The following is a 14606-nucleotide window of genomic DNA, read 5'->3' as shown; positions in this document are numbered from 1 at the left end:
ATATGTCTCTGTGCCTCTCTGTCTCTTTCTCTGTCAAAATTCAAACCAAGTGAGGTCAGTTCAGACTGAGAATGCTCTTATAAATATGAAAGCAGGAAATCTCATCTCTTTTCTCCTCATCTCTTTCTATCTTATAATCATATCATATAATCTTTTGATCTTATAATCATATCTTATAAATATGAAAGCAGGAAATCTCATCTCTTTCTATCAGAGAACCAGGCCCCCAGTACCATTATCCCCAGGGTGCCTATGAGAAGTTAGAGCTCTATTCAGTGATAGCAGGGACAGTGTATAACACTCATGTGTGAACTCTCTGTGACAGATATTGCAGCCACATGCGGCATTTTGGGGACTATCAAATTCACCTTATGAATGTTCTGTTTATTTCTGTACCTTTTTATCAATGGTATCTATACATGTTATATGTATCTTTGTGGTTTCGGGATTGTAATCTATGCCATGGGGGAGGGTTAGCCCATCTCCTTCAGTATTTGCAAACCATGGAGGGTAATTACTTGAGGGACAGGTAACAGCTCCAGAGAAGTACCACCCCTCGGGAGAATTGCATAAACTGGGTTAGACCAGGTCCCAGAAGCCCAAGAGAACAAGATTTTTGATATAAAAGTTGGCTTTGAACTTACCAGAGGCCCGAGATCTTGGGCTGCAAAGTGACAGGGCCTGTTAACCAAGAGGACAAACCCTTAGAGAAAGGTTTGAAAGACTTTGGAACCTACCAAAGAGTCCCATGTGCCAGATGAGAATTCTTTGGGATAAATGTAACATGTTCATACCTTTGATTGGTTTATGGTAAGTTTGCTCTGTCAGACTTTTGTCTATAAATAGTCTCGCTTCTAATGCAGGGTGCTCTCTTACTGTGTGTCTTACTGCTGAATTAACGCCAGGCCCCAGCCCCTCACTGATTTAATTTCCTTTTTTCATTGTACATTTCACAGCACAATTCACAGTGGCTGGACCTGGCCACCCAGTCATTGCCTCCCTAGGTGGGGAGGCTGTCCTGCCCTGCCACCTCTCCCCCAGGATGAGCACTGAGAACATGGAGGTGAGATGGTTCCGATCCCAGTTCTCTCTAGCTGTGCTCCTGTACCATGATGGGCAGGATGAGTATGGAGAGCAGATGCCGGAATATCGAGAAAGAACTGAGCTTTTAAGAGACCACATCACCAACATGAGTTTTTCTCTGAGAATACGCAATATCCGACTCTCTGACAATGGGCAGTACAAGTGTTTTTTCAGTCCAGTGTCTCTTATGAAGATGCTATATTGGAACTACATGTAGCAGGTCAGTAACTTCTTCTGATGTTTTAATGTCTTCAACAGGGTAATAACTGGAGTCAGAGGGTTCATTGTGAGATGACACAATTTTTCTCACTGTAGTGAGGCAGCAGCTCTGCTCTGGATAAAATTGAGTCTAGTTTGCTGTGTAATATCCATTTTTTCTAAGTTCTCTAAAACCCAGACGCATACTCAGGGTATGTCTACAGTGGCAGACTTTCTTCACCAGCAGTTACAGCACCGCTCGGCAAGTGCTAAAGGGAAATCGCTGTTGTGTGTTCACATTGTCAGCTGCTTGCACAATAGCGTGTTCACACTTGCAGCATTTGCATTGTCATTCAGAGCAGTGAACTCTGGGAAGCTAACCCGCAGAGCATGTCTTTCTCTTCTGCCGCTAAGTGTTGTGGGAAGGCAGAGGGGGTTGCAAGGCATCCTGGGCCTTGTCCCAATGCCCTGTGATGCATTGCTTTGCATCCCAGCAATCCCTGTACTTCCTTCCACATTTGGCACCATCTTTCAACGGTTTGCGTAGTGTGCACTCCGCCTCTTCAGTCTGCAGGACTGGATCCTGCACTGTTGGCCAATATGCTGCTCGCTCTGACTAACACATCATGAGTGGCAGTGAAGTTGTTCCTTAAACTATAAAGGCAAGACTTGTCTAACATTGATCTCGCCACGCGCAATAGCTATGACATGAAACTGCTTGTGGCATTCATAGAGGTGCTAACTACAGTGGAACACCGGTTTTGGGCTCAGGAAACGAGCACTGAGTGGCGGGATCACATCATCATGCCCATATGGGATGATGAGAAGTGGCTGCAGAACTTTCGAATGAGGAAAGCCACATTCATCGGACTGTGTGATGTGCTTGCACCAGCTCTGTAGCACAGGGACACAAAAATAAGATCTGCCTTGTTGTTGGAGAAGCGTGTGGCGATTGCACTGTGGAAACTGGCAACTCCAGACAGCTACTGATTGTTCGCTAACCAGTTCGGAGTGGGAAAATCAACTGTTGGACTCGTGTTGATGGAAGTGTGGAGGGCCATTAATTGCATCCTGCTGCGAAAGACTGTGGACTCTGGGCAACGTGCGTGACGTTTGAGTGGCTTTGCACAAATGGGCTTCTCTAACTGCGGAGGGGAGATAGGTGGCACTCATATTCCAATTCTGGCACCGGACCACCTAGCCACCGAGTACATTAATCAAAATAGGTATTTCTTTATGGTTCTCCAGGTGCTTGTGGATCGCCATGGGTGTTTCATGGACATTAAAGCAGGCTGGTCCAGAAAGGTGCATGACGCATGCAACTTTCAGAACACTGGCCTTTTCAGGAAGCTGAAAGCAGGAACTTTCTACCCAGACCGGAAGATCACCATAGGAGAAGTCAAAATGCCCATTGTGATCCTGGAGACCCCACCTACCCCTTAATGCCTTGGCTTATGAAGCCGTACACGGGGGCAATTTGACAGCAGCAAGAAGTGGTTCAATACCAGGCTGAGCATGTGCAGATGATTATTGAGTGTGCTTTTCGCTGTTTCAAGGCCTGCCGGCACTGCCTATATGAGAGGCTGGACCTGGCCAATGACAATATTCCTATGATTATTTCCACATGCTGTACGCTCCATAATATGAAAGGAAGGGTGAAAGCTTTGCTCAGGGCTGGACCATTGAGTCTCAGCACCTAGAGGCTGAATCTGAACAGCCAGAAACTAGGGGTATTAGAGGGGCACAGCACGGGGCCATAAGGATCAGGGATGTTTTGAGGCAGCAATTTGAAGCTGAAAGCCACTAATGTTTGTTGCTATGCTCGGGAGTGCAGTACTTGTAATGCTAGGGGTGATTGTGTTGGTGCGGATGATGCACTGTGAAGATTTAAGAAAATTTACTGTTGCCTTGCAGGGGTATGTTTGCTTTCAGTTAAGGTAATAAAGGTCACTTTCAAACCAAAACAAATCTTTTATTAAAAAGCAACAACCGGAGGAGACACGCAAACAGAATAACAAATCAGTGCTGTGGGGAATGGTGGAAGGGAGGGTCCTGGGGAAGTGGTGTCCCGGGATGGTTTAAGATTTGTTTATGTCCAGGTGTCATGTGCACCCTTGTCAGAGGTGAAAGTAAGCCAGTCCGGTCCGGTACCATGTACCGGCAAGAACCAGAACGCCACGCCGGACAGGACCAGCTTCTGCGGCGGTGATTTAAAGGGCCCAGGGCTTCCGCCGCTGCGGGGAGCCCTGGGCCCTTTAAAGCGCCACTGCAGCTCCAGCTGCCAGGCTCCTGTGGTGATTTAAAGGGCCTGGAGCTCCGTGGCAGCTGGAGCCCTGGGCCACTAATTTGCCCGAGCCCTGGGGGCTCCCAGCCACCTCTGCAGCTGAGAGCCCTGGGTTGATTTAAACGCCGTGGGGCTTCCAGCCACAGCTGGTGCCCCAGGGTCTTTAAATCTCGAAAGGCCCTGTCTCTTCTGGTTGAGGCCACGCCCCTGATCAGGACTCCGGCTTACCAGTAAATCCTTTAAATTACTTTCACCCCTGACCCTTGTCCTTTGGAGTACTGTGCAGCGGGTACTGTACTTCAGCAGGGTAAACTGCAGAGGAATGGGTGTTGAGTGCAGTAGGTACTGGGAATCCACAGAGTTGGACTGTGTGTTGGTGCTGTGGGACAGGGGGATGGCGCACAGGAAAGAATTTTGCAACAGCAGCTGCGGGGGAGTGTGGGCATGGAGCTGCTCAGTTTTCAGTGCTAGGAGTGCCTGGAGCGTGTCCACTTGGCACTCCATAATCTTTAAGAGCTGCTCCGTGGCTTCATTCTGGCATGCTGCGTTCTCTTTTTGGTCCCTCTTCTCGCTGTCCCGCCACTCATTCAACTCTTGTTTTTCGGCTGCGGAGTGCAGCATGACATCACACAGAAGGTCCTCTCTACTTTTTCATGGCCGCTTTCTAATCCTGCACAGCCGTTCCGCTATTGATAAAAAAGAGGGAGGCTGGGCTCCCAAGATCAGATTTGTGAAATCAAAATGAAACATTTTACAGAGGCACTATCGTTTGCAACACACAGAGCACTGAATCAGTGTTTTAAAACACAAACACTATTCACACGCCTTTCACTAACTGGCTGGCCCCAGGCAAGCACACGTGAACCACAAGACCCCCAAAATGGTGAGTAGCCGCAGGAGCAGGCTAACTCACTCTTCCCGGACCCTATTGTACACTGGGCACATGGCTCTTGGGGAGAGCCAGCACTGGTAGGGGGCACTGATAATCATTCCTGTCCCCCCCACTTTCCACAGGAAGTGATCATTGTGGAAGATATCTCACTGCTGAGGCTTCATTCTGGTGTGCCGTATTCTCCTTTCGTGCCCTCTTCTCACTGTCCTGCCGCTCCTTCAATTCCTGTTTCTCGGCAACAGAGTGCATCCTAATCTCATGCAGAAAGTCCTCCTTAGTTCTTCATGGCTGCTTCTTAATTCTGCACAGCCATTCTGCCACTGATAAGGGAGGCTGGCCTCCCATGGTCAGGTCTGTGAAGTTTAAATGCAACATTTTACAGAATCAGTATTGTTTGCAACACAGACAACAGTGATTCAGTGCTTTAAAACACAGCCAGTACTCACACACCTGTCACTAACTGGCTGATCCCAGGCAAGCACACATAAGCCACAAGACCCCCAAAACGGTGAGTAGCCACAGGGGCAGGGGAAATCACTGCTCCCAGACCCTGCTGTACACTGGGCACGTGGCTCTAGGGGAGAGCCAACACTGTAGGGGGGGGCCTGATAATCATTCCTGTCCCCACACTTTCCACAGGCTGTGATCATTATGGAAGATATCTCACTGCTGAGGGTGAGCAGGGAATTAAGGGAGGGTCATCTCAAAGAATGTGGCTTCCACCCAGACCCTTATGCCGCTATCCTATGTGCAGTTATGGCCCCCCACAACCCCTAAGGAATGGCCGAGTGATGCAGGAACGTTACCCTTAGTGGGGCAAGAAACAAAGCAGCTCTGCCAAAGAACCTGCAGCAGCAGATTGCCCAGTACCTCCATGAGAGTTTCATGGAGATCTCTGAGGCAGATTCCCATGAAGTGAGGGAGTCCATCAACACCCTGTCCCACCACTCTGCCTAGACATGTGGTGGTATGCGCATCGCACAGATGCAAGTCAGCCTTCTGCAAATCTCTCCTGCAAGCTCAGCACCCAGAAACAAGCCAGCCTTCTCCAACCCTCCTTCCCCCAACAACTCACTTCAGCGACGCCCAAAATCAAAGCCACTTACATGGGGCCTTGTCTCCTGTTTCCACTTCGACAAGCTCTGAAGGCTGTGACTGGCTAGCCACCTCCAGGGTACACAAGAGCTCCTGGCTACACGCATCTCTGAACAAGTCATTTTCTGGCTCTGGGTCCCCCTCCTTCTCCTCAGCCTCGTCCAAGATCTCCTCCTCCTAGCTCCATCCACTCTCGACTGGCACGGAAGCCCCTGAAGTATCCACAGGGCTCTCCACAGTGGAGGTGGGGGTCACCACCGAGTATCGCATCCAGCTCTTTGTAGAATCAGCAGCTCATGGGCATAGCGCTGGAGTGGTGGTTTGCCTCCCGCACCTTGTGGTAGGCATTTTGCAGCTCCTTCACTTTGACCGTGCACTGCAGCATGTCCCGGTCATGGTCCCTTTCTGTCTTGCATCGTGAAATTTGTCCGTAGGTATCATAATTCCAATGGCTGGAGCGCAGCTGGGACTGGACAGTCTCCTCTCCCGAAACGCTGATGAGGTCCAGCAGCCCAGCATTGCTCCAAGCAGGGGAGCACCACACAGGGGTGATGTGTATTTTAACTATTCATTTCCTGCGTTTCAGATGTTTACGTTTCCACCATATTTAGCCCCCACCCCCCTCTCCTGTGAGCACAGATTATATGAGGGGGTTAGATACCCCAAGAGTGGCAGGGTCTCCCAGATCCCAGGACATACAGTGGGAAGAAAAAGGAATTCAGAGCCCTGCAAAAGGGTAGGGCTCCCCCAGATCTCAGCACAGGGAAGGGGAGAATTTGGGGCTGACAGGACTCCCTGCCCCTAAACTCACAACTTTTACTGTCACCCCTCACAATATCAAATCCCTCCCATCCCACTCCTTTCCCTCACCTGAGGAAGCCCCAACCCTTTTTTCCTCCCCTTCCACCCATTCCAATTTATCTCCCTCCTCATAATACCCACATTCCTTGCTGCAGACCCAACCCCTGTTCCCATCTCCTCTTCTATCCCCATCACCCCTCCCAGCGAGTGTTTGCAGGTGTAATTTATTTTTTTTTCAAATATAGTTTCAGCACGTTCCAAATTATCTCCTGGATACAGATTACATCTCAAAAAAAAAAATCAAAAAAAAAATCCATCCACCTTGAAACAGGCCTTGTCTACACTGCCAACTTTTGTTGACAAAAGTTACTCTGACAATCAAAAAGTGCTATAATAATGTAGCCCTTCTGCCAGTTGGAGTGGGCAGCAAGAAGCGCCGGGTTCAATATCTAGGGGGTTCCTTTTCAACAATATAACCAAAACCGGCTTGAGCCCCCACCCAGTAATGTGGGAAAATTTCACTCTACCCTCTGGGCTCTTCTAAGAGGCAATTCTTCCCCTCTCACAAGCACAGAGTCTGAGATAGAAATAGTTTCTTTAATAAAAGTAACCTAGCATTAATCTGAGAAAACAGCACAAGAGATATTCATGAACGCAGACACATGAGCAAGACACCTTCCGCAGAGTATGCTGGGCAGTGTCCTTTGCTTCAGGTTCTTGAGTCCAACAGCCAAGTTCTTGCAGTCTGCCCCTCGCTTAACACACCACTCACAGTTGTGCCTGGTCAGCACAGACCCAGAGTTCATAAGTACTTCTGTGTGCATTCTGCTCCTGCCATGAGCAGGGGGAGGGGGGAAAATGCACCCACCGGCCACCTGTCCGCTGCTCCCAATGGCCACCCCCACCGGCCGCCTGCTCACTGCTCCCATTGTCTGCCCCTGCCAACCACCTGCCCACTGCTCCTGCTGGCCAACTGCTCCCTGCTCCCACGCTCGCCACTCCCACTGGCTGCCTGCTCGCTGCTCCTGCCAGCCACCTGCCCGCTGCTCCTGCATGCCACCCCCACTGGGTCGCTGCTCCCACCAGCCAGATTAAGATAATTTAGATTAAGGTCATTTTATTTCAGTTTAGCTCATCAGTAAAAGTGTGATCTGGGGCAGAAGGCATTACCTTAACCTTGCATTTTTTTGTTATCTAATGTGTGTGCTTTGTGGGTGTGAGTGTGGGTGTTTCCTGGCTCTCAGAGGAGTCCAGTTTTCTGCTGCCAGCTTCTGTGCTCTGGAAGGGTACAAGGCACACCTGAGGCAACCTGAATTCCCCTGTAAAAAGGTTTTTGGTAGTGAATTAATTTAACGTTTGTCTATACCGGGGCGGGCAAACTTTTTGGCCTGAGGGCTGCATCGGGTTTCAGAAATTGTATGGAGGGCCAGTTAGGGAGGCTTTGCCTTCCCAAACAGCCAGTCATGGCCCAGCCCTGCCCCCTGTCTGACCCCTCCTGCTTCTTGCCCCCTGATGGCCCCTCTGGGACTCCTGCCCCATCGAACCCCCCCTGTTCCCGGATGGCCCCCCTGCAACCACTGCCCTATCCACCCCCTTGCTCTCTGTCCCCTGACCACCTCCAGACCTCCCACCCCTAACTGCCCCCCACCGCCCCATCCAACCCCCCCTCTCCTTCCTAACTATCCCCCACCCCTGGGTTCCCTGCCCCATCTAACACCCCTGTTCCTGCCCTCTGACTGCCCCGGCCCCTGACCACCGCTCCTGAATTCCCCTGCCCTCTATTCAACCCCCCACCCTCGCTCCCTGCCCCCTTACCACGCTGCCGGGAGCCCCAGTGGCTGGCAGCATGGCTGCACCACGACAGGCACCGTGCCGCCCAGCTTGAGCCAGCCACGGACCGTGCAGTACAGAGCACCGGCTCAGGCCGTGGCTCTGCAGCTGCGCTGCCCCAGGAGCTCATAACCCCACCACCCAGAGCATTGTGAGGGCAGTGCAGTGAGCGGAGGCTGCGGAGGAGGGGGGAACAATGGGGGAAGGGCTGGCGGCAAGCCTCCCAGGCCAGGAGCTCAGGGGCCAGGCAGAACGATCCCGCGGGCCGGATGGGACTGCAGGCTGTAGTTTGCCCACCCTATATGGACACTCCTAAATGGTTTGGAAATGCCTTATATTAATTAAGCTTGAGTCGATTCCTCCTTGATGTGAATGTGTCCACACGAGGGTTTACACTGGTTTAAAAAAACCACTTTAACTAAATTGGAGCAAGTTTGTGCATAGAACAGCCCTGACATTAAGATTAATTCTATCAGATTGGAATCTGGGCAGTTTAACTAATCAACCACATCTATGGACTCACATTCAATTCTCAGTTTAATAGCAAATGGCTTTTGATAACTGTGTAATAAAACTTTTGGCTCATTACTGGGCGCTGTAAGATTATCACAAGTTCATTTATTTCTTCTGTAGGTTTGGGCTCTGCTCCTGTCATCTCTGTGGAGGGACATCAGGATGGAGGGATCCAGATTGTGTGTCGATCAGTTGGATGGTACCCACAGCCCAAGGCTCAGTGGAGTGATCTTCGGGGGCAGATCTTACCATCAGCCTCTGAAAAAATAATCCAAGAGGCCAATGGCCTGTTTCAAGCAGAGATAGCCATTGTTATAACAGAAGAGTCCAACCAGAAAGTGTCCTGCTCTGTCAGGAACCCCCGACCCAACCAGGAGAGAGAGTCAGAGATTTCAATAGCAGGTCAGTACCCGTCTGTGCCGCACATGGATAGACTGAGACATTGCAGACATGAGCGGAGAGTATTTATCTTTGTGTCTCCTGTTTATTGGCCTGAACCTTCAATATGCTGAGCACATCTTGTAAAGTCCTGAACAACCTCAATATCCTTTGCATATGTGTACACTGTAATTCAAAGCCCGCTGGTGACCCAGGCCAGCTGGCTCAGGCTAAGGGCCTCAGGCTAAGGACTTGTTAAATTGTGGTATAGATGTCTGAGCGTGGGCTGGACCAGGCCTGCACAACTCGTAAAGCAACGAGGGCCATATTACTCCAAAGAAAACAACTAAGGGCCGAAACCCCCCAGCCTCACCAAACCCCACCCCAGCGCTGCTGAAACACGCCCCCCTCGTGCCACTCAGCCCCCTGAAAACACAACACCCACCCTGCTTGGCCCCGCCATCACACCCCTCTTCTCCCCCTAATCCCCAGCTGGCTTGCTGCATCCCTCCTAGTCAGTCCCCCACCCACCGCTCGCCTCCCCAGCTGCCAGCTCACCTGTTCCCCATCACTGTCCGCTCACTCGCCTCCTCAGTTGCTGGCTCACCTGCCCACCCCCTGCCACTGCCCACCTGCTCGCCTCCTCAGCCCCCATCCCCTGCTGCCAGCTCACCAGCCCCCCTGCCACTGCCCACCTGCTCGCCTCCTCAGCCCCTCCCCCGCCACCAGCTCACCTGCCCCTCCCGCCCCTGCCCGCCTGCTCGCCTCCTCACCCTCCTTCCCCCCCACCAGCTCACCTGCCTGCCCACTGCTGGCCTCTTACCTTCTGCTGCTGCCCCTGCCCCCTGCCACTGGCTCATCCTCACTCCCCAGTCTGCCACTGGCCTCTTCACCATCCCAGCCAGCCAGCCAGCCATTGGCTTGCCTCACCCCGCCGCTTGCCTACTCACCCCCTCCGGGTCGCACAGTGAGCCCACAGGGGCCACATGCAGCCTGAGGGCTGTATGTTGTGCAGGCCTGGGTTGGACCCTGCTACATGTGCTAAAAATTCCATGCTATGCTTTGATCTACCCCACTTTAAAATGGGAACAGATCAAAGTGCAAAGGAAACTTTTAGTGCAGTGCAGCAGGGTGCACACAGCCAGTTAATGTGCAGCAGGCCAGTGCACAGTGGATTTACACCCCAGCCTGCTGCACACTAATTGTGCTTATAGACAAGCCACTGGAGAGCAAGGTGGGTGAGTTGTGCCTGCTGCCTTAGGGAGACGCCTCCCTCTCTGTTCTGGGGTTCTTGTGCATTCAGATTCTGGATTCTAAGAAATAAAGTCATGATATACTGCAACCTTCCAGCAGGAGTATTTATGCTTGTATCTCACTTTGTGTGTGTGTCTGTGTGTGTGTGTGAACATCACGATTCTCTGTGGGGGAGGGAATTCTCCTTTGCTCTCAGTGAGAGTTTTGGTGCTAAATATTTATGAAAATCTGGGTAATAAAGTCATTTTTCCTGATTAGCGCAAGAGAGCACTGAATATGATCTGAGTGTTGTTACTTAGATTACATCTGAAAACACCAGCAATAAAAGTTCAGGCCCCAGATATGCAGAAACAAAATCTTACCTAAGAGCACCTTAATTTTTAGAAAAAAGATTGTGATTTTATGTGTTATTATCTACCAAATAACTTGGTTACTAGTGAATGAATATTTCATCACTATAATAGTAAGAATGTTGTATTTGTAAAGCACTATTTGTCTGAGGTCTCATAGTGCTGTACTGCTGGTTAGTCTATGATATGCCCAGTATTACCTGATTGTTATGTTCACAGAACATGCGGAGAGTTAGAAACAAAACATAAATACTGTTCCTGAAAGGCTGCAATGTCACACTGCTTTATTTCTAAGAATCCAGAACTCTAACATGCCACAGCCAAATACAAAGAGAGACAAAGCAGGCTGCTCCCTAAGGCAGCAAGGCAGAACCAAACCTACCCTACTTTAAGCTGGCTTTTTGCAGACTGACTGCAGAGGACCCAGATGTATGCTCCCTACAGAGCCCCCTAGCCTGCAAGCAGGACCAGGAATCCCTTCAGGATTTCAAGTGTCAGCTTGTAATTTTTACACAGTTTTCAATACATTGCACTAATCACTTAGCAAGGACCCTCTAGTCAGCCATTGCTCCAAGGCCCAGAGAAGAGGACTCTGGAGGAATTATTACTCTGAATCTCCAGGCTCAATTTTTATTTTTATTAAAATCCTACATTAACATATTTTGGGTCAGATTCTTTTATATGGCTGAGGAGAGTCGGAGGTGTCAGGAAGCTGGTCACAACTCTCTGATTCTAAGGGCTACTCTTCACTGGCTGCAGCTTTGGGATCACTTGGAGCCACCTAGGGAATGCCTGAACGTGTCAGTGAGGGATAGGAGTGGCATAACGGAGCTGCACCCTACCCCCAGCATGCCCCCTCCCATTTATTAACCATGTTCAGTAACCAGGCTAAAGCTTGGGCTCTCACTGGTTTAATAATAAAGCACAAAGCAGCCATATTTCCCTGTGATTCTTTTAACTAGTCACAGAGTCACCACTGTCACTATGTCCTGCCTTCATTCTGCATGTGTTTGCTCCCAAGTCAATGGCACTTTCTCTTGCAGAGCTGTTTTTCCCGCGAGTTAGTTGCTGGATGATGGCTCTGGGGGTGATCCTGGTTGTTCTCATTCCTCTGGCCAGTTACTGCTTCTGGAGGCAGCACAGAGCAAAAGGTTAAGTAACAAGAGGCGGGAACTTGGTGAGAGAGAGAGAGAGAGAGAGAGATTTAAAAAAAAAAACAACAATGAGGAGTCCTTGTTGCATCTTAAGACTAATAAATTTATTTGGGCGTAAGCTTTTGTGGGCTAGAACCACTTCATCAGATGCATGGAGTGAAAAATACAGGAGCAGATATAAATACACAGCACATGAAAAGATGGGAGTTGCCTTACCAAGTGGGAGGTCAGTCTAATGAGACAATTCAATTAACAGTAGGATACCAAGGGAGGAAAAATCACTTTTGTAGTAGTAATGAGAGTGGCCCATTTCAAAGAGTTGACAAGAAGATGTGAGTAACAGTAGGGGGAAATTAGGTTTTGTAATGACCCATCCTGTTGTGTATTTTGTTGTCACTGTTTTTGTTCCTATGGCAACTGAGTTAGATTATTAGGGGATAGCCCAGCCATCTTTGGCCAGTTAGGTGAGCTCTGTGTCTGTAAATAAATGGTAGTTTTGTTAACTGTCTGCTGTCTGGCCTCAAGTGATTTCTTCCTAAACCGGCTGCCCCCAAGGATATAACACATCCACTTTCAGCCTTTATTCAGGCCTAATTTGATGGTGTCCAGTCTGTAAATTAATTCCAGTTCTACAGTTTCATGTTGCAGTCCGTTTTTGAAGTTTTTTGTTGAAGAATTGCCACTTTTAGGTCTGTTATTGAGTGACCAGGGAGGTTGAAGTGTTCTCCTACTGGTTTTTGAATGTTATAATTCCTGATGTCAGATTTGTGTCCATTTATTTATGTAAATGAATAAAGAGCCCCCTCCCACACCCAAACTCCATCCTGGAGCCTGTGCCCTGAACCAACCCCCTGTCCCATTCGCGGCCCCACCCCAGAGCCCCTACCCCCAGCTGTAGCTTACACCCCAACTCCCTGCCCAGCCCTCAGCCACCTCCTGCACTCCAAACCCCTTCGCCTCAGCCTGGAGCCCCCTCCTGCACCCAAAACCCCTCATCCCAAGCCCACACTTCCAGACAGAGCCCTTACCTCCTCCCACACCTGAACTCCCTGCCCCAATCCAGAGCCCCATCCCACACTCTGAACCCCTCATTTCTGGCACCACTCCAGAGCCTAGGGGAAGCCTCGAGCCTCTGCGCCCTGCCCCCTGCCTGTGGGACTGTGTGTGTCCCCTGACTATTTTCTTCTGCAGGTCAGTGGCCCCTGATAGAAAAAAGGTTCCCCACCCCTGCTTTAACAGATACATTATGTGGGTTGAGTCCATGTTTAGATGACAAGGATTCACTAATTTTTTGTTGTATGTAAAGTTTGTGTATGTGCTCACAGAGAGCTATGTTGGGCTCATTTCCAAGCGCTAAACAATCAGAACAATTAACGGTCACTGTCACGTTCCCTGGGTCTTTCAGAGAATTCTCTGCACTAGCGAGCTGTGGCTAGGATGCTGTAATAACACAAACACACTCAGGATTTGCACGGCTGTTCTGAGACGCTGCTCACACCTGGCACAAGATGCTCTAGCTCAGGCTGTGCTCAGCAGTGATAGTGACCTTAGCATCCAGCTTTGGAAGTGCACTTCCACCCCATTCTTTGCTGGCACATCCACTATCTACCACTATTCCCCCTAGGGGGAGCTCTTCCCTGTTATCCATAGAACCAAGGGGCGGACACTGCCCACAAGATCAGGATCTGGCCTATGATGGAGCCAGCAAGATCCTGTTCCTTATCCAGCCCAGGTCAAAGTCCCATTCCCATCACTCTCTTCCCTCCCCCATCCCCAGTCGGGAGCTGAGGCCATTCAAGGGATGGGCACAGAGGGCACCAGACAGGGAACTCGATAAACAGAGACCTTCCTTCCCACAACAGCCATATCTGATGTGAGTGGGTCTAGGACTCAAGCAGCAGGGTCGGCTACTATGACCCATAGAGGCCACAGCCTGTGGGAACAGGTTGAACCACCCATCACTGTAGTCCAGTCCCAGGCAGCAGGGACGTAGAGGGCAGAGGTCTCCACAGACAGACCTATCTGTGTGACCCATTTGCCGGCTCTTTGTTCCTCTGTCTCATAACTACAGCGGAGCTGCGTTCAACAGTAATAGGAACTTCACCATACATGTGATGGAATGAAATCCAACCTCTCGCCCTTTTCTCTTTCTATGTCGCACTGACACAGATGAACTGGGAAGGGGAAGGGGCCTGAGCAGCTCTGTCTAGCAGCCCACATGGGCCAGGCTCATTGCTGGAGACTATAAGACTTGTCCAGTGTTTAACAGGATCTCTCACTTGGGATTCCCCCTTCCCCGCCAATGTAAAGAGGGAAGGGGCAGGATTTCACCCTCAGTGACCTGCCATGTGCTGTGTGTTTATGTGCATATGTTTGTTCTCCTATCCAGGAGGCATTTCGTATCGGGGGAGGGGAGGGAAAGGGAAATGTGTCTCCTCCCTCCCTTCCTGTTTTAGCAAAAAAGTGGTCACACTGTATTTGGATGGAGAGAATTGAATTCACTGTTCCTCACTCCAGCAACCTTTGATGACAGGTAGCTGCCCCACTGCCTTCTGCCCCAGTATCTGCCATTGTCCCACTGCCCCCCTCCCCAGTATCAGTCCTTGCATCCAGTTGTGAGGGAGAAGCACAGAAGTTGGATATTTCTGTTAAAATGATCAGCAGTGAGATAATTGCAAATGGTGACAATTAAATTGTCATTGATCAGGCTTTAATGTCAGCATCCCAGCCCCACTTGGTAAGTATGAGCAGCAAACAGCGCTGCCTGCAGACTC

General features: G+C 50.1%; 1 protein-coding gene across 1 annotated transcript in view; it reads left to right on the top strand.

Annotated features, from left to right (window-relative positions):
* Positions 1-928: 928 nt before the first annotated feature.
* LOC115635688 (butyrophilin subfamily 1 member A1-like) overlaps positions 929-14606 on the top strand; it is a 45517-nt gene continuing 31839 nt past the window's right edge. The window contains 4 exon segments of the mRNA XM_030534817.1: positions 929-1247; positions 1250-1303; positions 8817-9098; positions 11722-11829. Of these exon segments, the coding sequence (XP_030390677.1) occupies positions 1043-1247; positions 1250-1303; positions 8817-9098; positions 11722-11829 (649 nt within the window). The 5' untranslated portion in view covers positions 929-1042.

This window comes from Gopherus evgoodei, chromosome 15 (assembly GCF_007399415.2).
Source record: "Gopherus evgoodei ecotype Sinaloan lineage chromosome 15, rGopEvg1_v1.p, whole genome shotgun sequence".
NCBI lineage: Eukaryota > Metazoa > Chordata > Testudines > Testudinidae > Gopherus > Gopherus evgoodei.
The sequence above is the reverse complement of the archived record's forward strand: the minus strand, read 5'-3'. Positions and strand labels throughout refer to the sequence as shown.